Source organism: Schistosoma mansoni, chromosome W (genome assembly GCF_000237925.1).
Source record: "Schistosoma mansoni strain Puerto Rico chromosome W, complete genome".
In the NCBI taxonomy this organism is placed as follows: domain Eukaryota; kingdom Metazoa; phylum Platyhelminthes; class Trematoda; order Strigeidida; family Schistosomatidae; genus Schistosoma; species Schistosoma mansoni.
In genome coordinates, this window is record NC_031502.1 from 9,109,075 (window position 1) to 9,122,985 (window position 13,911).

The 13,911-nt window shown below is 35.0% G+C and overlaps 1 protein-coding gene across 1 annotated transcript; it reads right to left on the reverse strand.

Moving 5' to 3' along the window:
* Positions 1-9,119: 9,119 nt before the first annotated feature.
* Smp_022870 (hypothetical protein) lies at positions 9,120-13,450 on the reverse strand (the record flags this gene model as incomplete). The annotated part of the gene is made up of 7 exons (XM_018800145.1): positions 13,416-13,450; positions 13,304-13,374; positions 13,143-13,267; positions 12,967-13,107; positions 12,762-12,930; positions 10,846-11,301; positions 9,120-9,686 (listed from the first exon to the last, which is right to left on the reverse strand). Exons 3-7 carry the CDS (start codon positions 13,244-13,246, stop codon positions 9,120-9,122), a joined length of 1,437 nt encoding a protein of 478 aa, XP_018653988.1. The 5' UTR covers positions 13,247-13,267; positions 13,304-13,374; positions 13,416-13,450.
* Between the last annotated feature and the right edge of the window lie 461 nt (positions 13,451-13,911).

Below are 13,911 nucleotides of genomic sequence, written 5' to 3' on the forward strand. Positions count from 1 at the left end.
TTCAATTCCATCCCCAAACCCTTAATCATGAAACAAACGTTAATCCCCCGTTATTAAACTTCATGGACGAAATAATTAGATTCGGAATTTTGTATGAAATTCATTCATTTATGTCCCTACAAACCATTTCTGCATTAAAACTGATGTCCCTTCTTAATGAAAGCCCTGATTTCAGGCACAAACAATTTGGGGACTCTTAAAAACTTTGTTATGTCCCCAGAATTATTCGTCAAGATTGACAGTCTAGATCTACAAGACTGAATTAATATATCGTTGTTTTTGGTTTAGAGAGAGTAACCTATTGAAGACGTTAATAGATTCATCATTTATGTAAACTCTGTTTCCTTTCTTTTCCATAAATTATCAATGTACATGATTTGTTTTCTGATTGACTAACAGTTGGCTTTTACACATATTATTCACTTTCACAATTAGTTTCTATATTTTCCAAGGATCATTTACAAGACAGTTTTCTTATGATATGGTTTTATCTTGACTTAGCACAAACCATTGATTTAAGAAAAATGAATATGAACTAAGGAACAACTTTGATCGCTCATTACATCAAGTTTTAAAGATGAATTATATATATATATATATATATATATATATATATATATATATATATATATATATATATATATCAACGTAAGACCATCACTGAAAACCTGGAAGCAATGGGCCCTATACTGATAATTATCATTTCCTCACTAGTGACTAGCTTCGAGAGGTGATTCTCGGAGTTCTAGTAAGATACCGTGTTGGGTGTGAGGCAGTTACCGTAAACAATAGAAAATGGTCGCTCAATATCGTGCATTAGTTGGAGTTGGAGATTGACACTGTTGGATGCCGGCTCAGTGTCTTAGAGGCTAAGCGTTCGCGAGTGAGACCGAAGGTCCTGGGTTCAAGTACTATATATGTTGACTAAATTTGTTTTTCTAAAGTTGTAGCTGTTTACAGTATGAGAGATAGGTTTACGACTTTGAGAAGATACTACTGAAGCAACATAGACGAATCTTCTTAGATTTAGTAAAGTCAGACTATGGCTAACAGTTGAATCTGTGACGCGTGTTCCATCCAATTTGGGATCAGTCAGCTGTATGTGCGTCCATCAGTGTTAATATTCTCACTGAGACACAAACCTAGTATCTTTCACTACAGACGCCAACTCAGGTTCCATCGCTAGTCACAATTCAACTTTACCAAAATTTCCGACCAAATGCTAATATAGAAGCAATCTTCTCAAGATGAAAATGTGCTAAGACAGTGATCATCTGCAGTTCCTAACATCAACAACGAAAAGATGGGAACTCTTACAAACGAATACTATTAGACATAATAGAATAAAGTATAGTAGTTATAGATTAGTCTGGTGTAGTAAAAAATTATGAGAGAATCCTTCGTCGGAAAGCTCACAAATATATTAAAAATATCCTTGATAATTAATTGAGTCACCTATCTACATTGGCTATCTGTTTACTAACGAGAACTAAACTCCCATACCCATGTACAGTTTGTGTACAGTAAACTAATTGTATTTATCACTTATCAGGTTGCTAATATTACTGGTTGTCTGAAGACAGCTATTATTTTTATTATTGTTATTATTATCACCACTATTTTAATAGCTCTTGTTTTCATTATATAAAAGTGTATAGAGTTATATTCTAGGTCAGGATGAAAGTACTAACTAAAATAACTCATAATGTCATTGAATAAGAAAAAGAGAATTCAGCGAAGAAAACTTTCTTTTCAACGAAATCATTTACTTAAGCTGTACATTCGTATATATAGTTATATGGAAAATATATGTCTACAGGAGGCTAGGAAAGATTGCATTATAAATAATCTATATCCATTATTACAAACAGCCTAGTAGCTAACTATTCCTCTCGGGTTCTGTTTGTTTGCTATCTGACTCATTCTCATTTACATTGGTTAAGTTGCAATTTTAGTGGCTTGTTAAAACCAACACGGTCGACTTTTTTTTCAGATTGTAAGGAAACAATATCGGTTACCTAACTCAATATATGTGAAATCGAAATGTATCGACAATTTCGGAAATCTATCATTTATCAATAATAACAGATAAGAAACACTGGTGGCGTAAAACCTCAGACTCTCAATGTTGAAGTTAGTTCGAGACTAGATAAAATTGGTCTAGGATTGGGAATTAATATTTAGGAATATATATCATCAAAATTTAAGCCAAATGGAAATGAATACTATGTTTAGTATCTTAATTCGTTCAACAACTAACTCGTTTCTTAAATAATATAGTATTATGATTCAGATCCCTGAAATTTCGCTTTTCAAAACATTTGAATAGTTAAAACAATCCTAATGATCATTTAAACTATCAGGAAGGGATGTCCATATAACTCAACAAATGAGTAACATTTTTTTACTGTAATAGCTTAATCTCGATTTTGCTTATGTTTATACTTTGAGTTACTGATTAATTGACACCTAGTACTATCCAGTTTCAATTTTTTCAAACTGAATTATTGATCAACGTAACTAAAAACCTATAAAATTCAGTGTGCTCAGACATAATATAAGATTTACCTTTGACTTATAATAAATCTTCATCTGTATTCTTTTCTTTCTTACATATCAGTCTTTGTTCAATTTTGATACGGATATGGATAAAAGACCATCACACACTAAACTGATAAACATTCTGATTAAAGGGGATATTTACATTAGTGGTTAAATCTGTGTACCTCCAAACTATATCTCTACTTAAACATTAAATCTATCTTCTACAAATATTTACTGACAGTAAATTATATTCCTCCTAAACGATCTCACCCTTTTTATGATTCATCAATGCTAATTAAATTGCTGAGTAGATCCGGTGTTTAATGAGCCAATATCTTAGGAATAAACAACTATACGAAGTTAATAGGAGGCCTTTTAAATTGATATTACATTTTGTTCAACTTATTAACTGGATTAATTTGTTATGCTTAATACAGTCCATTAACTTCATTTAAATGTGAGGTCAGGAAAGTTGTTGTCTAACTATATAACACATGAAGCCTCCCCAATATGGAACTTGACCATTTTTTAATTAAATAGTCTTAGTAGTGCACACCTTAACCGATCTTATTAGGGGAAATTAACTTTATTATTTTAGACAACCGTTCAACTAGAAACATTTCTATATTTAGGGTGAAAAATATTTTATTAACTTCATTAGGCTACTTACGAGTAGTTTAATTATAGCTATATATTTTGTCTCCCTTGGTAATGATGATAATTGAAATATTCGTAGACAGTATGGATTTTTGGGAATTTAAGATGATGATAAGTGGAGTATTTTCACCAAGTCGATAAAAATAAAAGTTTAAAACTTTGAAGTAGTTAAAGTTAGCAAAGACGGCTGACTCGAAAACCGTATTAATCCTGAAAATCAAGATTTAGTAGCTAATCCAAACTGCTCAAATATCTATTTAGATGACATTACTTGACGAAAGGGTTTTTAAATCCCATTTTTTTAAGGTGTAATTCAATTTACTCCACTTCCTTTGTCGTTGGCTAATGATACTGATGAATATACTGAGAAATACTAACCAATTTATTATGAATGTGACACTGAAATGACAAAGTGGTTATCAATATTTTTGGGACTTAGAGGTAGCCACCAATCTAGATGGTCTACTAACGTTAGCTCGGTGGTATAATGATATGATGGAGAACCTGACAAGCTTCTCATAGAATAGTGCTGTAATACGTAATTTAGTGAACTGAAGACATTTCTATTGATTTGCTTATGTACTGTTTATGAATCCAGCACTAAACAGGTTAGATGATCACTATGTAGTTGACAGACTAAGCATAGTTCACGAGTTCACCTCTTGAGTTCTTCTGAAGATATTTAAATCCACATTCATAAACCTAATCTTTTCTTCCAAAAGTAGTATACTTAACTCGTCTGTCTTAGCTATCAATATACAATATACCGAACTCTGTTCCATCTCATACTTTGGTGAAATATTTTATAATTGCTTTCAACTCTTGGGTTCTTACGTCACTTAAATATTCGCCCCCTGATTCTTATGCAACTATTATGAAACTGACTTATTATTAGAATATTTCGTCAACCCATTTATCAAATGTTATGTGGTCTGACCATGTTTTCGATTTATACAAAGAATTACTTTACTTATTACAATTGTCACATCCCTCTTCTAACAAAGTGGTTAGTCATTTAACATTACTTTCACAATTATTTGTGAAATTACAGTACTTTTATGTAAACTACTTCTGTTATTATTGGTTAATTGTAGATCATATACATGGTGTAGAGCCATGATGAAGAATTAAGTGAAAACGATATTTCTTTGCTCTTTTTTTAACATTGAAATTAGTGAGACTCGTTAAGTGAGAGGAAACTCTCTTTTTCATTATTCTACCTCAGGTAGTTACACTCAGCTTGACATATCACGTCTAAGCTTAAATACCCACCCATGTCGGTGAACAGTCATTTTTCCAAAGGCCAGTTTGAATACTTTATTGTAAGCTTTTTTTGATTTACCAATGAACAATAACACTTTACGTTTAGTTTATTTTAATGATTAGAGAAAAATATCACTTATTCTGTACCAATACACATACCTTCCTACGTATTTGTTTTAAATTAACCTCATTATCATACAAGGGACCCCAATGACATTCTCAAATTAACAATATTTTTTAATTATTAGGACAAATTCATTTGGCAGAATAAAATAATAGTACTTAAAGATACCAGTTGGTTTCGTTTGCATGTACAAGGGAGTATTCTTTAATACTTTGAATGTATATTTAGTATCATGAAGTACAGAGAAAACAAAATGTGCAGGTTCAAAGGTAAATGTACCTTGATCTAATTTAGTGTTGTAGTTCGAAATTACGCACGAAATGTTTGTATTACCTAAAACTAACGTTTTTCAACTCCGCCTGAGGCCCCTCCAGGGGTAACTGCAGGTCCCAAGCCCGGATAAAGGAGAAGGGTTGGGCATAGGGTTAGCGACCCCATCCCGTAGAAAACTAACTCGATTAAAAAACGCTAACCAGGAAAAATTATCCAAACCATTTAAACTATTCCCTGGGAGTTGAAGGAAAAATTGTGATGCCTCATGATGAAAGCCGAAATTCTTCTTAAGTCACGAGGATGATGACCCTTCTAACAACCAGAGTAACAATTTTTGTAGGTACATGAAACGTCCTGACAGTGTGAGAAACCGGGAGTCTTCCAAATTGCTGCAGAAATGAGGAAATACAACCTGGAGGTGCTTCGGAACAGTAAAACACATTGGACGCAGGTTGGACTACAACGACTAGCTTCAGGGGAGCTGCTGTTATACTCCGGTCATGAAGAAAATTACCCATATACACAAGGAGTTGCATCGATACTGTCCAAACAACCACAAAATGCACTTATAGGATGGGAATCTCATGGACCAAGGATCATCAAAGCCTCCTTCAAAACAAAGAGAGAGGGCATTACAATGAACGTTATCCAATGCTATGCGCCTACCAACGACTACGATGAAGACGTTAAAGATCAATCCTACTACAGGCTGCAGTCGATCGTCGAGAAGCACCCAACAAAAGACCTGACCATTCTGATGGGAGACTTAAATACCAAGGTTGGAATGGACAACACCGGATATAAAGACATTATGGGACGACGTGGACAGGGAGAAAGGAACGAAAATGGTCAGAGATTTGCAAACCTATGTGCCTTCAATAAACCGGTAATAGGCGGCACTATATTCCAACACAAACCCACATGGACTTCACCGGATCACACTGCGCAGAACCAAATTGACTATATCTGCATCAACAAAAAGTTCAATAGGACGATGGAGGGTGTGAGAACTAGGAGAGGAGCTGATATAGCCTCAGATCATCACTTGCTGGTCGCTGAGATGAAATTAAAACTTAAAAAAGCACTGGACAATGTGGCGGATAACATCACAGCAGTTTAATACGGCTTTTGTTCGGGATACTGACAAACTCAACAAATTCAATATAGCCCTCAACAATAGGTTCAAGGCCTTTCATGATTTACTCATTGGGGAGGGAACTGCCATGGAGAGCAACTGGAAAGGGATAAAAGAGGCAATCACTTCAACATGTCAGGAGGTTCTGGGTCACAAGAAACCCCAGCACAAGGAATGAATCACTGTTGATACACTGGATAAGATTGAAGAAAGGAGGAACAACAAGGCATCAATCAATATCAGCCGAACAAGAGCAGTAAAAGCCAAGGCACAAGCCGAATACACAGAAGTAAACAGGCAAATGAAGAGGAGCATCAGAACCGACAGGCGTAAATATGTGGAATATTTAGCAATGACGGCGGAAAAGGCTCCAAGAGAAGGAAACATGAAACAATTGTATGATACAACAAAGAAACTCGCTGGAAGTTACCGTAAACCAGAACGACCAATGAAGGCAAGATAATCACCAACATTGAAGAACAACGAAACAGGTGGGTAGAACACTTCAAAGAACTCTTAAATCGATCAGCTCCACTGGACCCACCCAACATCGAAGTAGCACCCACGGACCTCCCAATTAATGTTGACCCACCAACAATTGAAGAGATCAGCATGACCATCAGACAAATCAACTGAGGCAAAGCAGCAGGACCAGACAACATCCCAGCAGAAACACTGAGAGCAGATGTGGCAGTAACTGCAAAGATATTCCACATTCTCTTCAGTAAGATTTGGGATGAAGAACAAGTACCAACAGACTGGAAATAAGGACTTCTGATCAAAATACCAAAGAAAGGCGATCTCAGCAGGGTATTGTTAAACAGAATGAAGGACTCCGTAAACGCTTAACAGACTGGATTCCGTAAGGATCGATTGTGTACAGACCAAATCGCAACACTACGGATAATTGTGGAACAATCAATTGAATGGAATTCATTACTTTACATCAACTTCATTGACTAAGAGAAAGCATTTGATACCGTAGACAGGACAACACTGTGGAGGCTTCTTTGATACTATGGCGTGCCTGAGAAGATAGTCAATATCATGCGGAATTCCTATGATGGATTAAGCTGCCAAATCGTGCATGGAGGACAACTCATTGGCTCATTTGAGGTAAAGACCGGTGTCAGGCAAGGTTGCTCACTCTCACCCTTTCTCTTTCTCCTGGTGGTCGATTGGATTGTGGAGACGTCAACATCTGGGGGAAGCACGGGATACAGTGGACAGCTAGGATGCAGCTGGACGATTTAGACTTCGCAGATGATCTGGTTCTTCAATCACACACGCAACAACAAATACAGGAGAAGACGACCAGTGTAGCAGCAGCCTCAGTAGCAACAGGTCTCAACACACACGAAGGGAAAAGCAAGATTCTCAGAAACAATACACAATAGACCAATCAAATCACTCTTGATGGAGGGGCTTTGGAGGATGTGAAAACCTTGACATATCTGGACAGCATCATCGATGAACACGGTGGATCTGATGCAGATGTGAAGGCGCGGATCGGCAAAGCAAGAGCAGCATATTTACAACTGAAGAACATCTGCAACTCAAAACAATTGTCAACCAACACCAAGATCAGAATTTTCAATACAAATGTCAAGACAGTTCTACTGTATGGAGCGGAAAGTTGGAGAACTACGAAAGCCGTCATCCAGAAGATACAAGTGTTTATTAACAATTTTCTACGCAAAATACTTCCGATCCATTGGCCAGATACTATCAGCAACAACCTAGTGTGGGAGAGAACAAACTAGATTTCAGTGAAGGAAGAAATCAGGAAGAAGCACTGTAAGTGGATAAGACACACATCGAGGAAATCAGTCAACTGCGTGGCAAGACAAGCCCCCACATGGAATCCTGAAGGCCAAAGGAGAAGATGAAGACGAGAGAACACATTACGCTGAGAAATAGAGACAGACATGAAAAGAATGAACAACAACTGGATAGAACTAGAACGGAAGGCTCAGGACAGAGTGGAATGGAGAATGCTGGTCGGCGGCCTATGCTGCATTGGGAGTAACAGGCGTAAGTAAGTAAAACTAACGATTTCACCAGATAGCTAAATTTAACAAATAAAACGCCCATTTTAAAATTTGGGTGCCATATGTGAAAAACTTGGAATTGTTTTGAAAAACCTTTTGAAGGTTTGCAATTAAATCTCTTTTCTCTGGACAAAACTACCGCTGAGGAGTCCTGTGATAGGAAGAAACGGTCACCCAGTGCTTCAAAGTTTCCAGTTGTGGTCTACCTAAGACCAGTTTGTGGGATAAACTATGAAAATTCTTCTTAAGTTGCGTCACGTTATCTTTCAAAATTATTACTCTCCTATTTCTTGTTTCCAAATAACGGGTATTTAAATATACCGTGAAGTAATAGAAATGTTGCATCAGCAGAATCACATTTTTCATCTAGCCGGGTGTTTAAAAATATACAACCATAAAAGTAGGGGAAAAACAGTGACCGTATTATGGTCCATTACTTCATACACGGGTTCGAGGAATGGTGATTCCAGTCGTAGAACGAATTGTATTTCTAAGTTAAGATTTATGAAAATATGTTTAAATAGTATGATAAGATGCCAAGGTTGGTGTCATTATAAATCAATTTCTGTAATATTAGTGTAATCAGTTTTTATTTGGTTTTGAAGCACTTATTCGTTTGAACATACATCACTGTCATCTTCTGTAATTCTCTTTTTAGTTTGCTGTGACAATTTATTCTTTTAATAAATTAAACCAGTACGTAATTGGGATATATTTTAGGTTGATTTGGTTGCTTCTAGCTGATAAAACAAAATGTTTAAAATACGTTATGTAATTTTTAAACATTTTTAAAAATTAATTCAAACTAATAACGTCATAAACTATGTCTAACGATTCTTAAATTCATCTAAAACATACGAGAATTCATATATATTTTCATAAACAAATAAAGAAACAATATTTAAATAGTAAAATAAAATAATGCATATTAGTTCAAAGAGGTAAGTAAATTAAATCGTCTCGAGGAAATGAAAATTTAGTTAAAATTCAAACTAACCGGGACCGTGAAGCATTTCATAAATAGGTAAATCAGTAAATTTCATTCAGGGAAATTTAAACTAAGAAATATATCTTATAAATTATAAACGTCAAATTTCGGACTAAAGTTTAAGCCGTATGTAGCTTCTTGAAATTCACCCGAATCAATAGTTGACGGTGAAAGCCAGTTTTCCAAGGCAGTTCTTTTGATAGAGTTGTCATTATTAACAGTATCTGAGGGTACATTAACTGAATGTAAAAAAATATTTTCTTTTGTTTCAGCTGCCTCGCCGAAGTTAAATTCAGATGACAAAATGGATGGATTTTGAGGACAATGTACAGATGAGTTGAGTAAAGCAGTTGTAGCTGCAAAAGTTTCATCCTCCTCCTCCTCATACGTTGTTGTCAAGTGCTCACGTCTACTAGGACAGTTCGGCGAAACTGTTCCCGCTGGACTTATTAACTCAAATTCTTCAATAGTGTCACTATATTGAATGCTTGGGTGTATTATAGGTTCCATCGTAAACGACTGAATGTGAGGTTTGTCATTAATCACTGAACGAGAATCTATATCTCTAGGAAAATAAGGGTTTGTTGAAAAAGCACAAGATTCTGACAGAAAGACAGTCGAATTTTCATTTTTACTGAAGCCTTGATGAACCTATAAAACAATGAGAGATACTTCTTCAGTAGTATAAAAGACTAAGAACTGTAAAGATTTGCCGGCATAGTACTAAAACATCTATATGACTTGTGTGGCTACGGAATTGTATTATATGCAATTTTATGATCTGAAAGAACTAGTATATCATAAACACGTTAGAAAAAAATATAGATTCATTCTCGCTAATAATAATTTCTAGTAGTATAACAATTCTTTAGAACAGGTTGTAATTAAGGTTTCTAAAAGTTGTCACTGAAAAACAAAAGGTCACTAAAATAAGTCGTGAATTATATTTTAAAAAAACGACGAAAGTTTGTAATGTAACATTGTGCTTATAAATACTATATTGTTTGCTTGATATTTGTAAGCCTCTAAATATCCGCATGAATTTTTAGGTTCCTGATACACTTTCTTTTGATTCAAACAATACTATTTCACCTGCTAGTGACCAATTATCTTCTTAACATTTTACAATAAAAATCTCCAAAAATATAAAGAAACATGAGACAGAAGTGCTCTGAATAACATTTGCCAAACATTTTAAACAGAGTTCAGTGGTGGCTAACATTGGAATCCAGGATGCACATTTTGCCCTATTGGGTACTCATCAGCTACCGACCACCAGTAAAGTCTGCTTATAATGTTTTTGTCTTAACGGCAATGTTGAAACAATCCGTATGGGATTCATATACTCCAAAAAGGCTGACCGACTGCAGTCCTAAATATCAATCGGAAGATTCAAACGACCAATACAAATGTCTTAAAACTGATTCTTATGTAAACGGAATAATAACAATGAGTGCTTAAGACGATTGAAGTAATGTTAAAATTGAAAAACATTAGTATTTCGTTTATAAAAACTATTCCTTGGGTCATAAAACAAATGCAATTAACGAGATTAATGATAATGGATACTTCGTCGAGCCTTTTAGAAGTATAACTGTACTAAATGAGAGGATTTCAACCCTCTACAAACATTAATAACTTTAAACATATGGGAACTAAAACTAGCTTATAAATACAAATCAGTGGTTCCAAAAGCTCGAATTTGGCCTGTAGTGTGAACTGAATAATTGCCTGCAAAAACCTCCAAGTCGGCCTCACGATAAAATCAAATGTGTTCGCTAAAGTTGTTAATTACTTCTAAATAACTTACATCCTGTATATTGAGCTGAAATGATTCTGACTGATTCTTTGAAGTGTCCGTCAAATCATAGTCCTTTGAAAAACTCAGCGGACAGCTTTCAGACCTATAGTTAGGTTGGCTGTAAGAAAACCGCAAATCTGTGGCACTTTCAAAATGAAGCCCCTTAGTTATTGTGGGGAGGCATTTTCTGTATTTTATGTTACCGCATCCATGGTCTTCATCGCACAGAGAATATTTCTGATCACATTCAACAGCTTCAGATCCGTATTCATTGTAAAAATAATGAGTCGGTTGGTGCAAATGAGAATCGCAATTTAAACTTAGATGAAATTCAGAATGATTTGTATCCATCGTTTGAAAACCCTCGGATTGTGTACAAGACAATAAAGTGATTAAATCTGGATTGTACTCATGTTTATAGATTTCCGAAAGTGGATTATTGGATAAATTGTTTGCAATTTGTAGCTAAAATGGTGAACGTGAACAACCTTATTAGTATAAAGATATTTGGAGTGTTTGAAAACATCAAATTAATTCTATCGAAATTATAGACGAGAAACATAATCTATAAATTGGACGAATCTGTTTTAACTTTTTGCCGATAGGTTTAGCCGCATTATCTCATGAAAAAGATAGACATAACCACTGAGGAAAATTGTAAAAATGTCGAGAAAACTCACATTATTTTCAAAAACTATCTCAGGTTGTGACTATTTTTCTTATAAACAACGCAAACAGTTTCCGCCTACCGATCAATATCAGTATTTTCTGCTGTGTTATTAGTTTGCAATCGCTATACAGCAAGTCCCTGACTTTAGGCACAATTTTTGGCCTCACTTGTAGTATATTGGTCGCTAGCATATTGGTCAGATCACACCTTTTTGAAACCCTGAAAATGTAGGACTCTTACTATAACCTATGCCCATTACAATAGCAATGTAAAAAACATTAGTTGTTTAAAGTTTGTTTCTACTCGAAATTAGACAAGCTTTTAGTATCTTCAGATATTTTTAGTCACCTAAAAATCTTATTTTGTAGGCGTCTGAAAAACGTTATGATGGCCTCATTTAAAAGAGATTAGTGTGTTGAGAAGTATGGTTACATTTAGAAGAAAATCAATCTGAACTTTACTGTCCCTGACTTTCTTAGTTGTCTCAAAATATGTGTTATTTAGGTCTATCAACATTACCCTAGATCTCTGGAGTGAAGAAATGCTGACAATTATAGTCGAACTGTCAGCTTTATTATCCGTGTTTAATGTGACATTAACTTCTTACAAAATCCTTCTTCCAATGAGGATTAGGCAAAACGACCCTTAAAAACATTGAGATTTAGATCAAAATGGTGGTGAAAATCATTTACGTTTTTATTTATTTTGTGACAATGACTATCAACACATACAAAATCCAATCTACTAGACAAGCCTACATAGAAAAACACCGAGGCGTGCCTTGGAAGAAATATGCTGTCAATATGAACTAACCTTTAGTATCACATAACAATTCACCAATACAAATGAAACTCGATGTTTTTACCTAAATTTTTAACGAACTCCTCCATCATTTATGGTTACAAGGAAGTATTTATTCACCTCATTATGCGACAAACAATTTGAAGATAACACGAATCCCATCCTCAATACGTAAATTATTATTTTCTGTATATATTGCGTGAGGGCAGTTAGGCTACAAAACATTAATTCATACTTTCCTTATCCCCGTTGACTTCCTTATTATTTTGAACGTCAAACACTATTTCTAAATCTAAATTTTATGTGGCCACTAAATATAATGTATTAAGTCAAATCCAATTTCCGTATCAATGACACTAACTGAAAGATAAAAAATCAAAAAGCAGAGAAAAGTGTCAATTTGTGTGCGAAACTCAGTGTTGATTTTAAATGCTTATCAATAAATAAAACAAACCCCCGTAAGCGATTCAAGTATTTGTATCAAGCATCTTCCAAACTCTTCAATGACGATCTTCTCCTGAACAAACAGAGGGAAATTTTTATATTTGGCTTCTTTGAGTTGAACTAAGATGCAGCTACATGCAGCTTCAACAACTTCAAGTGTAAAAAACTTTGAAGATAAGCTTCAAAGCATAGGTCATTCAATTAATATGACTTACATTGGATTTTTGTAGAAATGAACATATGGCAGGTTCAACACAGATGGATGTGGTGCCCGGTCCGAAACATGGTTAATCTGTGGTAGCTCCATCTGATTATTTTTGTGGCACACCGGATCTTGAATGCCAGTGTAAGTTGGTCTAGCGGAAGTGATAAAACGATAGGAAAATCCTACCTGCTGCTCAAATGAGGCTTTTCTTTGATGGAATGAACAGGCTCTAATTGTGAGTATCGTTGAATTAGATCTTCAACGTTTCGACATCCTTGACATCGGCACATATTCGAGCATCTGACTTTCGCCTGTTGTTATAAACGAATAAACAGAAACAGAAAAACCTCATAACACTCGCAATAATTTTTCAAACATCGAGACTTCTTGCACGTACATCCTTTAGAATGGCTACGTTCTTCATCAGCTAATGTAAGTCATCTAATGAAGCAATCGTACCAGTCTTTGGGTGAAATGCCGATGGATTTCTCTCTAAAGTACGTTTGATGGATTTTTTACGGTCTTCTTCGTGTGATTGGTTGTTCATACAGTTTGTACAGTTACAGTTATCACAGTAGCTTCCTCGAGCAAAGCATTCACAGTATAGTTTAAGACAGTGAGACTTAACACAATTACACGGCTTGATATTAGATAGAGAAAATATAGGAAACGAAAATATTTTGTTCTTTGTGTTTAGTTCAGTAACACATGTTTCAGTAGAACAAGAAAAACCATCTAACTTATTTTTATATAAGTCCTACGTAAGAAAGGGTCATATATGTGATATTATATTACTTTTTCGGACTGCATGTCATCAAATGTTTCACAAAAAATAAACTTGTCAACTAGAGGAGTTTCCTGTCCTATGAACATTGGACTGTTCTTGATGTGCGAAATCAAAGAAAGACAAGAAAATGAGCGCGTTGAGCAACCGATAAAACAAAATTGGTAAAGG